The sequence below is a fragment of the Typopeltis vanoorti genome, chromosome 24, assembly GCF_054136105.1.
Source record: "Typopeltis vanoorti isolate ZY-2024b chromosome 24, IOZ_Tvanoo_1.0, whole genome shotgun sequence".
Lineage (NCBI taxonomy): Eukaryota > Metazoa > Arthropoda > Arachnida > Uropygi > Thelyphonidae > Typopeltis > Typopeltis vanoorti.
This window is the reverse complement of record NC_143572.1, coordinates 73,831,475-73,847,278: the sequence shown is the minus strand read 5'-3', so window position 1 is coordinate 73,847,278 and position 15,804 is coordinate 73,831,475. Positions and strand designations below refer to the sequence as shown.

Sequence of the window (15,804 nt, the reverse complement as noted above, 5' to 3'; positions counted from 1 at the left end):
TGGAAACTTATTTTATAGATAAGTACCAGATAGACATAATAGGGGTGACTGAAACAAAAAAGACCAAAACTGGTGAGATCTTTCTGAGCAATAAATACAAAATGTTATATTCAGGCAATAACAATCAAGGAAAAGAAGGAGTAGCCATAGTATTCAACACAAAATACGAGACTAATCTTCTTGAATGGCAGTCAGTCTCAAGTAGAGTAATGTGGGCAAATATGAGAATGGGGAACTGGACAATGAGACTTATTTGTGCCTATGGTCCCACAGAAGGTTCTACTAAGGTAGAAGTGGAGGAATTTTTTGAGGCTTTAGAAAAAGCAACTGACACAATGAAAAAGGAAAAGTTGGTCCTTGTTGGGGATCTAAATAGTAGAGTAGGAAATGATTGTGAGACATACAAAAATATTTTGGGAAAATTTGGAGAAAAGAGCAAAGCTAATAATAATGGCAAATATCTGTTGGATTTCACCTCAGGACATGGACTGGTTATTACTAACACCATGTTCCAACATAAAAATGTGCACAAATTCACATGGAGAGAAGAGGCTAGGAATAAGAAAAGTCTCATTGACTATGTTATTGTTGATAGTGATGTTTTCTCCCTGGTGCAGGACACCAGAGTGTACAGAGGATTTGAAATTGGAAGTGATCACTATTTAGTCTTGAGCAGGATAAAATTGAATTTCATATTGAAAAGAATAACATGTAAGAAAGTTTTAAAGCGAATAAAAGTTGAGCAGCTCTCAGAAGTAAACTGTAGACTAAAATACAGAAATATTATTGAAAAGAAAATGAAAGAGTTTGAGAACAGGAATCAAACCTTGGAGATTCAGTGGCAAACTCTGAAGGAAACATTGATTGATTCTGCCAGAGAGGCATGTGGTGAGGTTGTGTGCAAAGATAAAAAAATCAGAACTCCCTGGTGGACACAGGAAGTTAAAGAGGCAGTGAAGGAAAAAAAGAAAGCATATCAAAAGTTCCTGGCAAATAAGTCAGCTTTTACTCTTACAGAATACAGAGACAAATGTAAGAAAGCTAAACAGTGTGTAAAACTAGCTAAACAAAAGTCATGGGAGGACTTTGGCAAGAATATAGAAAATAAATATCAAGAAGGTGGCAAAATATTCTGGAGGTTCTTGAAGAAGCTTAGGAAATGGAGGAAAGAGTGCTGTAAAAGGAATTAGAGATGATAAAGGTGAAATGAAAACAGGAGAAAAAGATATCCTTGAAGTATGGAGTAATTACTTTGAAAAACTGCTAAATGAAACAAGCAGTGATGACAGCACAGTGATAAAAAACACTGACCAAGCATGCAGTCAGGAATACATATCCATACTTGAAGTAGAAAAAGCCATCAAAGGCTTGAAATGTGGAAAGGCAGCAGGAGTAGATGATATTCGACCAGAAATGCTGAAGTATGGTGGTATAAGAGTCTTACAGTGGCTGCACTGCATAGTTCAGAAAGCCTGGACAGAGGGACGAATTCATGATGATTGGAGTAGAGCTCTCATAGTACCCATATATAAAAAGGGAAATAAAACTGAATGTGAGAATTACAGAGGTATTTCCCTACTGAGTGTTCCTGGCAAGATCTATGCAAGTATACTTGAGAAACGGTTGAGAAGAATTGTGGAAGAAAAGCTTGGTGAAGAACAAGCTGGATTCGGGCCAAATAGAGGCTGTCAGGATCAGATCTTCACTTTACGACAAATAGTCGAGAAAGCATGGGAATATAACAAAGATCTGTATTTAAGTTTTGTCGATTTGGAAAAGGCATATGACAAGGTGCCAAGAGAGAAGCTATTCAATACGCTGCAGTTATATGGTGTCAATGGGGCATTATATCAAGCAATACTTAGTCTTTATTTGAGTTGTGAGTCAGCAGTTAGAATTGAAGGAAGTACAGGAAGATGGTTTAATGTTAAATCTGGTGTGAGACAAGGATGTACATTATCCCCTCTGTTATTCATTATCTATATGGATCACATTATCAAGGAATGTGGTATTAAACCTGATATCAAAATTGGAGATGTTAATGTCAGCTCTTTGCTTTATGCGGATGATGTTATACTTCTAAATAAATCTGCTACAAGTCTGCAAGATTCTCTGACTAAATTGAATAGCTGTTGTAATAGATATGGTATGAAGGTCAGCAATAAAAAGACAAAGACAATGAAAATAGGCAGAATCATTGAAAATGTCAACTGTGTTGTGAATGGAGAACCTGTGGAACAAGTAAAACATTTCAGCTACTTAGGCACAATTTTTACTGAAGATGGTAAACTAAATATAGAAATAGACAACAGAATCAGCAAAGCTGGTATCGTGGGAAGTCAATTGAATAAATTCATATGGAATAAGAAAGAAATTAGTCGGAACACTAAATTAGCTGTATACAAGACTGTGTTCAAACCAATTTTAACTTATGGATCTGAGAGCTGGGTCAGAAGTAAAACACTTGACCAAAGACTAGAGACCGCAGATATGAGAGTCCTGAGAAAGATTAGAGGCGTGAATAGATGGCATCAATGGCAATATCATATTAAAAATAAGGATATTAGGAAAGAACTTGACATTATCAGCATCCAGGAATGCGTTAGCAGAGCTAATCTCAGATGGTATGGTCACTTAAATAGAATGGGAGAGGAAAGATTAGCAAAACAAGTGTTCTCTGCCAGGTTGGCAGGAAAACGACCCAGAGGAAGACCAAGATATAGGTGGATTGATACGGTACAAAGTGCCTTAGACGATAGAAATATAAGATCTGATAATGTTGGAGTCTTGACAAGTAACAGACTGATTTGGAGGAAATTTGTAGATAGGAAGTTAGTAATGATGTAATTTTTTCATGTAGTACTGTCATATCCTGTACACCCCCCCCCTTGAGGGTACATGGCAGGAATTTGATGATGATGATGATGATGACTTATTTTATGGGGGCGCTGAAAACGTTTTGCACAAGGGCGCCACCTACCCACGGTGTGGCACCGTGCTCAAGTATGGAGGTATAAAAGTCTTACAGTGGCTGTGTAAAATCTCTTGTTGAAAAATTTTGCTGTGCTTATTTTCGCAACCGCTTTGTCCAATTTTTTTATTTTTTCAGTATTTAGTAATATTAAAGTGTAATGAAAAAATTATAATGTGCTAAATAGATGTTACTAAAAGTGCATATACATTGACTATATAGCTGTAAGTAGGGATTATGCCGGATCAGCAATGGCAAAACAAAAACCAAAGGTTGCATGGTCAACCATTGTTGACTGATCGGGCAGAATTGATGTCATCGCTAGAGGTTAATCCTGAAAAGGCAGCAATAGAGAACAAAGGGTGATAATTTTGCATAAAAAGAGATTGCGGCTCAAGGCTTTTCCTTCCACTCATCGCCAAGGCTTTTCTCCCGTCAAATGCTGTAGTACCTATGTCTCCAGATCGTAGCTGACTGATTTCCTCAGCCAGCTACATGCAAGCCCAGTGGTGACCACGGCTGACTCCATATTGAATGTCCGAAGGAGGAAAGATCTACTAGCAATCGCCTATGGTCAAGCAGCCAGGTAGTTTATCAAAAGAAGACTCTAAAGCCCTGAAGAAGTATGCTGTATATTGTACTCATTGTTTACGGTGAATATGTAAGTAGGCAATATTTTTGTAATTAGCTAGAAAGTATATCTCGGGTTCATGAATGTGCCTATAAGGAAAACTTGGGTATATAAAGCTTTAACTAAGTCACAAAGTTTTGTGTGAATATTATCAGGGAACCTGTCTGTTAAGACTGTGAGTGTGCACTAAGTATAGTATAGGGAGCTGACCTATTAAGAATTGATATATAGTCAGACTATATTTATGTCAGTATTTGAGGGAAGGATTTTATTTAATCTGGTTACGCAGTGTGCAAGTATGTACATAGTTTATGTTTAATGAGTTTACCCATCATTTTTTATTTTTTTTTTAAATAAAAAAAAATAAAAAATTTCAAAATAAAAAATGATGGTACAACATGACAAAATTTCATGCCGGCTGGGGCGTCGCCCAGTTAAACAAGGCCTCCGTTGTTTTCGCCAGGAAACCAGGGCGAACAGCGAAAAGTCAGCTACTGGAACAAATATGAAAACACACAACAACTCAACATCACCAGAGTTAAAGATCGGTACTATCAACATAAAAAGCCTGAATGGCAAAGAAATGGAGCTAGCTGAGGAATTAGATAAGTACCAGATCGACATAATAGGGGCGCCTGAAACAAAAAAGACAAAAACTGGTGAGATCTTTCTGAGCAATAAATGCAAAATGTTATATTCAGGCAATGACAATCAAGGAAAAGAAGGAATAGCCATAGTATTCAACACAAAATACGAGACTAATCTTCTTGAATGGCAGTCATTCTCAAGTAGAGTAATATGGGCAAATATGAGAATGGGGAACTGGACAATGAGACTTATTTGTGCCTATGGTCCCACAGAAGGTTCTACTAAGGTAGAAGTGAAGGAATTTTTTGATGCTTTAGAAAAAGCAACTGACACAATGAAAAAGGAAAAGTTGGTCCTTGTTGGGGATCTAAATAGTAGAGTAGGAAATGATTGTGAGACATACAAAAATATTTTGGGAAAATTTGGAGAAAAGAGCAAAGCTAATAATAATGGCAAATATCTGTTGGGTTTCTGCTCAAGACATGGACTGGTTATTAATAACACCATGTTCCAACATAAAAATGTGCACAAATTCACATGGAGAGAAGAGACAAGGAATAAGAAAAGTCTCATTCACTATGTTATTGTTGATAGTGATGTTTTCTCTCTGGTGCAGGACACCAAAGTGTGTACAGAGGATTCGAAATTGGAGGTGATCACTATTTAGTCTTGAGCAGGATAAAATTGAATTTCATTTTGAAAAGAAGAACATGTAAGAAAGTTTTAAAGTGAATAAAAGTTGAACAGCTCTCAGATGTGAACTGTAGACTAAAATACACAAAGATTATTGAAGAAAAAAAATCAAACAGTTTGAGAACAGGAATCAAACCTTCGAGATTCAGTGGCAAGCCTTGAAGAAAGCCCTGATTGATTCAGCTAGAGAAACATGTGGTGAAGTTATCTGCAAGGATAGAAAAATTAGAACTCCATGGTGGACACAGGAAGTTAAAGAGGCAGTGAAGAAAAAGAAGAAATATTCCTGGCAAATAGGTCAGCTTGTGCTCTTAGAGAACACAGAGACAAATGCAAGAATGCTAAACACTGTGTAAAACTAGCTAAACAAAAGTTGGGAGGACTTTGGCAAGAATATAGAAAATAAAGATCAAGAAGGTGGCAAAATATTCTAGAGGTTGTTGAAAAAGCTTAGGAATGGAGGAAAGAGTGCAGTAAAAGGAGTTAGAGATGATAAAGGTGACATGAAAACGGGAGAAAAAGATATCCTTGAAGTATGGAGCAATTACTTTGAAAAACTGCTAAATGAAACAAGCAGTGATGACAGCACAGTGGTAAAAAACACTGACCAGGCATGCAGTCAGGAATACATATTCATACTTGAAGTAGAAAAAGCTATCAAAGACTTGAAACGTGGAAAGGCAGCAGGAGTAGACGATATTCGACCAGAAATGCTGAAGTATGGTGGTATAAGAGTCTTACAGTGGCTGCACTGCATAGTTCAGAAAGCCTGCACAGAGGGACAAATTCCCGATGATTGGAGTAAAGCTCTCATAGTACCCATATATAAAAAGGGAAATAAAACTGAATGTGAGAATTACAGAGGTATTTCCCTACTGAGTGTTCCTGGCAAGATCAATGGAAGTATACTTGAGAAACGGTTGAGAAGAATTGTGGAAGAAAAGCTTGGTGAAGAACAAGCAGGATTCAGGCCGAATAGAGACTGCCATGATCAGATCTTCACTTTATGACAAATAGTCGTGAAAGCATGGGAATATAACAAAGATCTGTATTTAAATTTTGTCGATTTGGAAAAGGCATATGACAAGGTGCCAAGAGAGAAGCTATTCAATACGCTACAGCTATATGGTGTCAATGGGGCATTGTATCAAGCAATACTTAGTCTTTATTTGAGTTGTAAGTCAGCAGTTAGAATTGAAGGAAGTACAGGAAGATGGTATAATGTTAAATCTGGTGTCAGACAAGGATGTACATAATCCCCTCTGTTATTCATTATCTATATGGATCACATTATGAAGAAAAGTGGTATTAAACATGATATAAAATTGGATATGTTAATGTCAGCTCTTTGCTTTATGCGGATGATGTTATACTTCTAAATAATTCCGCTACTAGTCTGCAAGATTCTCTGACTAAATTGAATAACTGTTGTAATATATATGGTATGATGGTCAGCAATAACAGGACAAAGACAATGAAAATATCAACTGCATTGTAAATGGAGAACCTATAGAAAAAGAAAAACATTTCAGCCACTTAGGCATGATTTTTAGTGAAGATGGTAAATGAAATATGGAAATAGATAACAGATTCAACAAAGCTGGTATGGTGGGAAGTCAACTGAATAAATTCATATGGAATAAGAGAGAAATTAGTCAGAACACTAAATTAGCTGTATACAAGACAGTGTTCAAACCAGTTTTAACTTATGGATCTGAGAGCTGGGTCAGAAGTAAAACACTTGACCAAAGACTAGAGACCGCAGATATGAGAATCCTGAGAAAGATTATAGGTGTGAACAGATGGCATCAATGGCAATATCATATTACAAACGAGGATATTAGGAAAGAACTTGACATTGTCAGCATCCAGAAATGCGTTAGCAGAGCTAATCTCAGTGGTATGGTCACTTAAACAGAATGGGTGAAGAAAGATTAGCAAAACAAGTGTTCTCTGCCAGGTTGGCAGCAAAATGAACCAGAACACCAAGATATAGGTGGATTGATACGGTACAAAGTGCCTTAGACAATAGAAATATAAGATCTGATAATGTTTGGGTCTTGACAAGTAACAGACTGATTTGGAGGAAAATTGTAGATAGGAAGTTAGTAAGGATGTAATTTTTTTCATGTAGTACTATCGTATCCTGTACACCCCTTGAGGTACATGGCAGGAATTTGATGATGATGAGTTTACCCAGCAATTGTGAAGTTCGTCATATAGATTGCATTACCTGTTTGAAAAACATGGTTAAGTGTGATAACTGCAAAATCTCTCTAGTGTAAATGTACTTCTTGTCTAGTAAAATAAATGTTTTTGTTTTGTAACTACCTGATTTGTTCTTTTGGCTAATGCACTATCTCAAAAAAATGCAAACCTGCAGTCATAATAAGATACTAATAGTCACAACTTGCATATAGAAAATTTGGATATATTCAGTGATTAATATACAAAGTCAGTGTTTTTCTTCGAATCAAGAGGTGATTGCAGCTATAGGTTGGTATTTTGCAGATCTTACTGAGAACCACTACAGGGGACAGGATAATGGTGCCGGAGCATTGCTGGAATAAATGTATTAGTCTTAAGGGAGATTATATTGAAAAATAAAAATAATTTTGAAATTATAAATTTGTTTTTTCATTGTTAGGCTGATAACTGTTTAATAGCAAGGGGGGGAGCAGAAATTGGTCATAGTAAGATTAACCTTGAGAAGTTTATGTTAAAGTAGTTTATAGACTAAACATACTGAAGTTGGAAAAGGTAAAGTTAAACAAAGTTTAAATAATTATCGCTATTTAACAATGGCACAGACATTTATCTAATTAACATAATATTTAACAGCTGCACTGCATAGTTCAGAAGACCTGGACAGAGGGATGAATTCCAGATGATTGGAGTGGCACTCTCATAGTATCTATATATAAAAAATGAAATAAAACAATGTGAGAATTAAGAGGTATTTCCCTACTGAGTGTTCCTGGTAAGATTTATGCAAGTATACATGAGAAACGATTGAGAAGAATTGTGGAAAAAGGAAAGCTTGGTGAAGAACAAGTTGGAATATAACAAAGATCTGTAATTAAGTTCTGTAGATCTGGAAAAGGCATATGACAAGGTGCCAAGAGAGAAGCTATTCAAAATGCTACAGTCATATGGTGTCAATGGGGCATTAGAAGGGTAGTCTGAAAAAAAGTTCTCAGACTCGACCATAGATGGCAACAATATCGGCAAGATTTTTTTTCTAAGTTGGTACATCTGTCATAAGCATCCATGTGAAATTTCAAGTCATTCTATCAAGTAGTTTGTTTTATACAGCTGTCTGAAGCAAAATTGTTGTCTGTATCCCTTGAAATGGAGAAAATTGAGTATCGTGCGGTTATAATATTCTTTGTAAAAAAATGTTTAATGCCAAAAGAAATTCATTCAAAGTTCATAAAACTTTATAGGCACTCTTCTCCTTCGTTTTCGACAATTAAGAAATGAGCTGCTGGTTTCAAACGTGGCCACACCAGCCTTGAAGATGATCCATATGAAGGACGTCCAAAAAGTGTAACACCACCAGAAATCATTGATCAAGCGCACCACATGGTATTGGATGACCGGCAAGTCAAATTGCGTGAATCTGCTGAGACTATAGGCATTTCAAAAGAACATGTAGGATATATTTTGCATGAAGAATTGCAAATGAAAAAGCTTTGTGCAAGATGGGTGTCATGCTTGCTCACAGCAGATCAAAAACATACTCACATGAAAATCACTGAAGAGTGCCAAGCATTTTAACAAGAATAAAGCTGATTTTGTGCATCGATTTATTACTACGGATGAGACGTGGACCATTACACACCAGAATCCAAACAGCGGTCAAAACAGTAGACAAGCTGGTTGTTCAGCGCCAAAGAAGACAAAGTTGATTCCGTCAGCAAGAAAGATCATGGCATCAGTGTTTTGGGATGCTAAAGGCAATTTGTTTATTAATTATCTTGAAAAGGGTAAAACAATAACTGGGATATATTATTCCGATCTTTTAACCAGACTAGACGAAAAAATTCGTGACAAAAGACCAGATTGCAGAAGAAAAAATCATCTTTCATCAGGACAATGCACCTGCCCACAAAGGTGTTTTGGCAATCGGAAAATTAAAGGATCTGCACTATGAATTGGTGGAACAACCACCCTATTCCCCAGATTTGGCTCCCTCTGATTTCTATCTCTTCCCAAAACTAAAACTCTTCCTCGCTGGTCAGTGTTTTTCTTTGATTCTTAAAGTGATTGCAGCTACAGAGGGGTATGAGCTGCCGAGTTTAAACGTGTCCACACCAGCCTTGAAGATGATCCATATGAAGGACGTCCAAAAAGTGTAACACCACCAGAAATCATTGATCAAGTGCACAACATGGTATTGGATGACCGGCGAGTCAAAGTGCGTGAAATTGCTGAGACTATAGGCATTTCAAAAGAACATATAGGATATATTTTGCATGAAGAATTGCAAATGAAAAAGCTTTGTGCAAGATGGATGCCATGCTTGCTCACAGCAGATCAAAAGCACACTCGCATGAAAATCACTGAACAGTGCTGAGCATTTTAACAAGAATAAAAGTGATTTTGTGCATTGATTTATTACTATGGATGAGATTTGAATTCACCATTACGCACCAGAATCCAAACAGCAGTCAAAACAGTAGACAAGCTGGTTGTTCAGTGCCAAAGAAGACAAAGTCAATTCCATCAGCAGGAAAGATCACGGCATGAGTGTTTTGGGATGCTAAAGGTAATTGTTTATTAATTATCTTGAAAAGGGTAAAACAATAACTGGGGAATATTATTCCGATCTTTTAGCCAGACGAGATGAAAAAATTCGTGAGAAAAGATTGGTTTGCAGAAGAAAAAAATTATCTTTCATCAGGACAATGCACCTGCCCACAAAAGTGTTTTGGCAATGGGAAAATTAAGGGATCTGCACTATGAATTGTTGGAACATTCACCCTATTCCCCAGATTTGGCTCCCTCTGATTTGTATCTCTTCCCAAAACTAAAACTCTTCCTCGCTGGTCAGCATTTTTCTTTGAATCAAGAGGTGATTGCAGCTGTAGAGGGGTATTTTGCAGATCTTACTGAGAACCACTACAGGGGACGGGATAATGGCGCTGAAGCATTGCTGGAATAAATGTAGTAGTCTTAAGGAAGATTATGTTGAAAAATAAAAATAATTTTGAAATTATAAATTCGTTTTTTCATTGTTAGGCTGATAACTTTTCGGACCACCCTCGTATATCAAGCAATACTTAGTCTTTATTTGAGTTGTAAGTCAGCAGTTAGAATTGAAGGAAGTACAGGAAGATGGTTTAATGTTAAATCTGGTGTCAGACAAGGATGAGCATTATCCCCTCTGTTATTCATTATCTATGTGGATCACATTATGAAGAAAATGTGGTATTAAACCTTATATCAAAATTGGAGATGTTAATCTCAGCTCTTTGCTTTATGCAGACAATGTTATACTTCTAAATAAATCCGCTACAAATCTGCAAGATTCCCTGAAAAAATTGAATAACTGTTGTAACAGATATGGTATGATGGTCAGCAATAACAGGATAAAGACAATGAAAATAGGCAGAAATATTGAAAATATCAACTGCATTGTAAATGGAGAACCTATAGAAAAATAAAAACATTTCAGCCACTTAGGCATGATTTTTAGTGAAGATGGTAAATTAAATATGGAAATAGACAACAGATTCAACAAAGCTGGTATGGTAGGAAGTCAACTGAATTAATTTATATGGAATAAGAGAGAAATTAGTCAAAACACTAAATTAGCTGTGTACAAGACAGTGTTCAAACCAATTTTAATTTATGGATCTGAGAGCTGGGTCAGAAGTAAAACACTTGATCAAAGACTAGAGACTGCAGATATGAGAGTCCTGAGAAAGATTAGGGGCATGAACAGATGGCATCAATGGCAATATCATATTAAAAACGAGGATATTAGGAAAGAACTTAATATTGTTGGCATTCAGGAATGCATTAGCAGAGCTAATCTCAGGTGGTATGGTCACTTAAACAGAATAGGAGAGGAAAGATTAGCAAAACAAGTGTTCTCTGCCAGGTTGGCAGGAAAAAGATCCAGAGAAAGACCAAGATATAGGTGGATTGATACAGTAAAAAGTACCTTAGAAAATAGAAACATAAGATCTGACAATGTGGGAGTCTTGACAGGTAATAGGCTGATTTGGAGGAAAATTATAGATAAGAAGTTAGTAATGATGTTAATTTTTCATGTAGTACTATCATATCCTGTACCACCTTGAGGGTACATGGCAGGAATATGATGATGAGTGTCACGTGAATGTATGGCTAATACTTGCATGTGGATTTAATGTGACATGATCAACCGTGAAAGGTCATCAATAAGGACGAATACTATGAGATTGCCAAACATACTCAAGACTCCATAAAAGTGGTTATATTGGCTGAAATAATTTTCAAGAAGGCATTCATCATATTTTCTGATCTGAAAAAAGTAGATCCAAATTAAACATCAGAATCTAAAGCAAATTATGGGTGGTTTAGGCATTTTAGGAATAGAACTAGGATCAACAAACTACAAGTAATGGAAAGGCATCAGAAGATAAAGATTCAGTTAAAAAATTCATGTTATTCATGTTTGAAGAATTTGTTCAAAGTTAATCACTTCTTAAGTACTTCGATGAAACTAGTCTCTTTTAGAAAAGATGCCCAAAGCAACATACATTATTATGAAGGATGAACAGAAGATGCCAGAATATAATGACACCAAAAAATCATCTAATGCTGATATTGGTAATGAATGTCCGAAGAAAATTCAAAATGAAGTCACTCTTTATCTATCATTCTGAGAACTCAAATGCATTGAAGACTGTTGTTAAATCTCAAATCCCAGTGAATTTTTAGGAGTGGTCACCCACAAAAAATAAAAAATTATGGGTTAACCACACCTTTCAAGAATCAAAAGATTTGGATGACCCATAAATTTTTCAAGAACTGGTTTGTGAAATACTTTTATACCAGCAGTACAGCGATATCTTATGATTAAGAACTTGCCAAAGAAGGCTCTCCTATTTGTCAATAATGCATTGACATAGTTTAGACCTTGAGAACTCTGCTTAAAATTTTTGGTCTTGATTTGATCATTGATTCAACCAAGGGATCAGCAAGTCATCACAAACTTTAAAACTGAAGAAGAAGGCAAACCAACATTAAAATAATTGCAGAAGAGTTACAACATCACAGATGTTATTGATAATATTGAGAATGTGAGCTAGAAAACACTGTCAGTAGCAAGTAGAAATTTGTGGTTCCAAAATTGCACCTGATTTTGAAACCAACCAACAACAAAAAAGAAACTGAAGTGGAGGAGTTTATCCAGTCTCATTCTGAAGACTTCTTTGAAGAAATCCTGAACACTGACTCAATAAAGAAGTTGCATTAGAACATTTATATACAAAGAATACAAAAGAACTCACAATGCAGAACCTAAAAGGAAATTATTAATCAGGCATAAACTCTGACATTTTGTCTTCAAATGACCCACACCATGAGAGAGAACATTCAAATCTTGTTTGGGGATTTCATTCTTATGCTAAGTCATATACATTTATCCTGAATGAGACATTCAAACCTGATTCTTTCTTTAAGAAGATTATAAGTCATTCTTCCTCAAAAATAACTGGAGTGACTGACATCCAAACAACTATGAAAATGACATATATGTATTCCATGAAGATGTATTTTGAGAAGGCAGAAAGGGTAAAAAGGAAGGTGGAGTGCTGCTGCTGATCACAGAAAACGAGTTATGTTCATACAAGGTAGGGATGCAAGGGGAAAATAGTGGCAGTGATTTTGAGGCAGTATGGTGTGAGATAAAGGTGAACAGAATGAAATACTTAGATGTTGCTATAGACTTGGTAATGTGGAGAATAGTGACCATGAAATATATAAACAAATTAGCGAAGCAAATAGGAAAAGGGTGATAATTACGAATGATTTTAATTATGACAATAAGAAACTTCTTGAGTTTTTGAGGAACAACTACCTCAGACACTATGTAACGGAGGACATACGAGGATTGAGGGTCTTTTGAATATGATCATCTCATCAGAGAATGTCATTATAAATGAGGTGTCAAATCTCCCTCCAGATGGTGACAGTGACTGTAAAGTGATTACCTGGGTGGTTCCAACTATGTGAGGAATCACCCAGGTGAAACTATGTAAAATATATGTGAAATTACAAGACTGGCAATTATGAGAAGCTCAGGAGACAGTGTGCAGCTATAGCATGGAACGAGGAGATGGGTGGAAAGGAGATAACAATGGCTGAAGAACTTCCCATACAATAAAACTGACTTTCTTTTATCAGGCATGTCTTTTACCTATCACAATTATGCAAAATTTAAGTTTCCTCCCCAACTCTACCATGAAAGAAAACCAAACAAATGCAAGTGTCACTATGGATGTAACATCCATATATATGAATTACATCAATGCAAACATTAATGATATATAGCGCCACTAACAGAAATCAAAACTTGAAATGTTATTCCTAACCAAAGCATTTTCTCTGAGAGTACAGTCCACTTCAGCTATCCCAACTACATCTTGCAAAACATGCTGTAGAAAAAGAGAGTTTGGAATGTTTGGACATTACAGGGTTTGCCAAATAAAGAGAAGGAATGGAGTGTTCTATCAGCAATCTACTATCTGGCTAAGATATATTGATGATGTTTTCTCTATTTGTTTACACGGCTTAGACACATTAGATTCCTTCCTTCTGCACCCCAACACCCAGGACCAGAGAATCCAGTTCACCATAGAAAAATAATATAATAATTGCCTGTCTTTCCTAGATACTCTAATCACATGTCTTACCAATTGGCACTCTCTTTCTAGGTTTACAGATAACCTACCCACACTGGTAGATACATACATACATAAACTTTCCCCATCATTCTCCCCTCTCAACAGTATGATGTTATCAAAACCCTTGTCAAAAGTACCTCCAGCCTCTGTTCCACCTAGGCTTCCCTTTAATTATAACCATTGGCTAGGATCTTCCTAGCCAATAGTTATAAGAAGATTAACAAATTTGTTATTCCTCCCTTCTCATCACATCCTTCTGGTCAAAACAGACTATAGTTAGTATTACTATCCCCGATATCTGGGACATCTCAGAAAAATAGCCAGAACTCTAAAAAAAATAATAATTGCTGTACTGCTTTCAAACCTCATCTGAAGTTGGTTGCCCTAATCTTCTCCTTCCCTTCTCTGTTCCATATGGTTACAAAATTCCTTGTTCTTGCAAATTATCTTATTATGGTCAAACTGATCTGCCAAAACCTGCTAGAGCAGGGGTTCTCAATCTTTTCCAGTGGCGTACCACTATATTTAATTCAAGATATTAGATGTACCAGTAAGGCAGGGGCTCACGTACTACCAGTGGTACGCATACCATAGGTTGAGAATCCCTGTGCTAGAGGAACACAAGAATACATCTGCAGTCATAACTATGGTCAGTCTGGTCTAGCTGAATCATGCTTTGGATACCTGGCATAGAATCAAGTTAGAAAAGAGATATCTGATTTATAACATACTGATCACCTTGAACACTTTACTTAATTTTCTCTGTCTCACACAGATGGCCAGTTTCTGCTTCTTTTTCTACAGGCATCTCTATGGATACAGTTCAACTGAAACAGAACCAATAATCACTGTGTTTTTGTCCAAATCAACAAAATATAAGAAACATATCATCTGACCAACATCTGTATCATAATGGAATTTCGAATCCACCGAATAAGCTTCCTTCTCCTGTTTTCAATGATTACAAACTGCATGTATTAAAAAAAAGTCAACAAGTTATTTTTTCTCTATGTATTCCTACGAAACTGACATGCCACAGTCGATGTATGGGACTGATGTATGTGTGTGTATGACTAAACAAATGAAGCATAGTGCACCAAGGACCAAAGTAATAAACTTGAGATATTAGATAAAAGATAATTACTAAACACATACCTGTTTCCTCTTCACTGCTGCTTATCATATGTACTCTTTTAGCATTATTCCTACAAATAAATGGTATAATTTTCAAAATAACATTAAATAACAGAATTCTAAAAAACACTTTATAATTTACAAATAATTCACAAAAAAAGTTACAATTCAGTATACTTCACCTAAAAATAAGAACACATACAGAAAACAAGTTTTATGTAACAAGTACTATAACAAGACATCCATTTTCATTGGTTTTTCTATGAACAGTCAATGTAATGATATTATTATCATCATCATCTTCTTCAAACCTCCATGGAGTTAAACACTCATTATAGGAGGTCCATCTCTCTCTCTCTCTCTCTCACACACACACACACACACACACACACACACACACACACACACACACACACACACACACACACACACACACACACACACACACACACACAGCTCATCGTACTGTGCCTTAAATACTTTCACATTCTCTACAGTCACTATACTCACAGGAAATTCATTCCAATCATTCACCACTCTCCATGCAAAAAACTTGCTTCGTACTCCCTTGCCACCCTCCTTATACAGTTTCCAAGGATGACAACTTGTTCTTCTCCGCCCTCTCCCAATATTCTAAGAAAAACATCTTCAACATTAATCTTAATAAAAACTCCTTACAACTTATATGTTCCAATTATATCTTTCCTCCTCCTTCTCTTATCTGCTAGATTATGAAATTTGAATTTTCTCAATTTTTCTTCATACTCCTCATTCCAGAGATCAGAAATCACAGTAGTTCGCCTCTAGACCCTTTCCAATTAGTTTAACAAAATCGTACCAACCCAGTGCGAATGTTAATGTAAGTGAGTCGATTAGAATGCAAAAGC

The 15,804-nt window shown here is 36.2% G+C and overlaps 1 protein-coding gene across 1 annotated transcript in view; it reads right to left on the bottom strand.

The window, feature by feature from the left end:
* Nucleotides 1-15,804, bottom strand: part of LOC150093409 (uncharacterized) — a 245,584-nt gene that overhangs the window by 82,636 nt on the left and 147,144 nt on the right. The window contains exon 10 of the mRNA XM_090413816.1: nt 14,939-14,988. Coding sequence (XP_090269942.1) covers nt 14,939-14,988 — 50 coding nt within the window. The remainder of the gene's footprint in view (nt 1-14,938; nt 14,989-15,804) is intronic.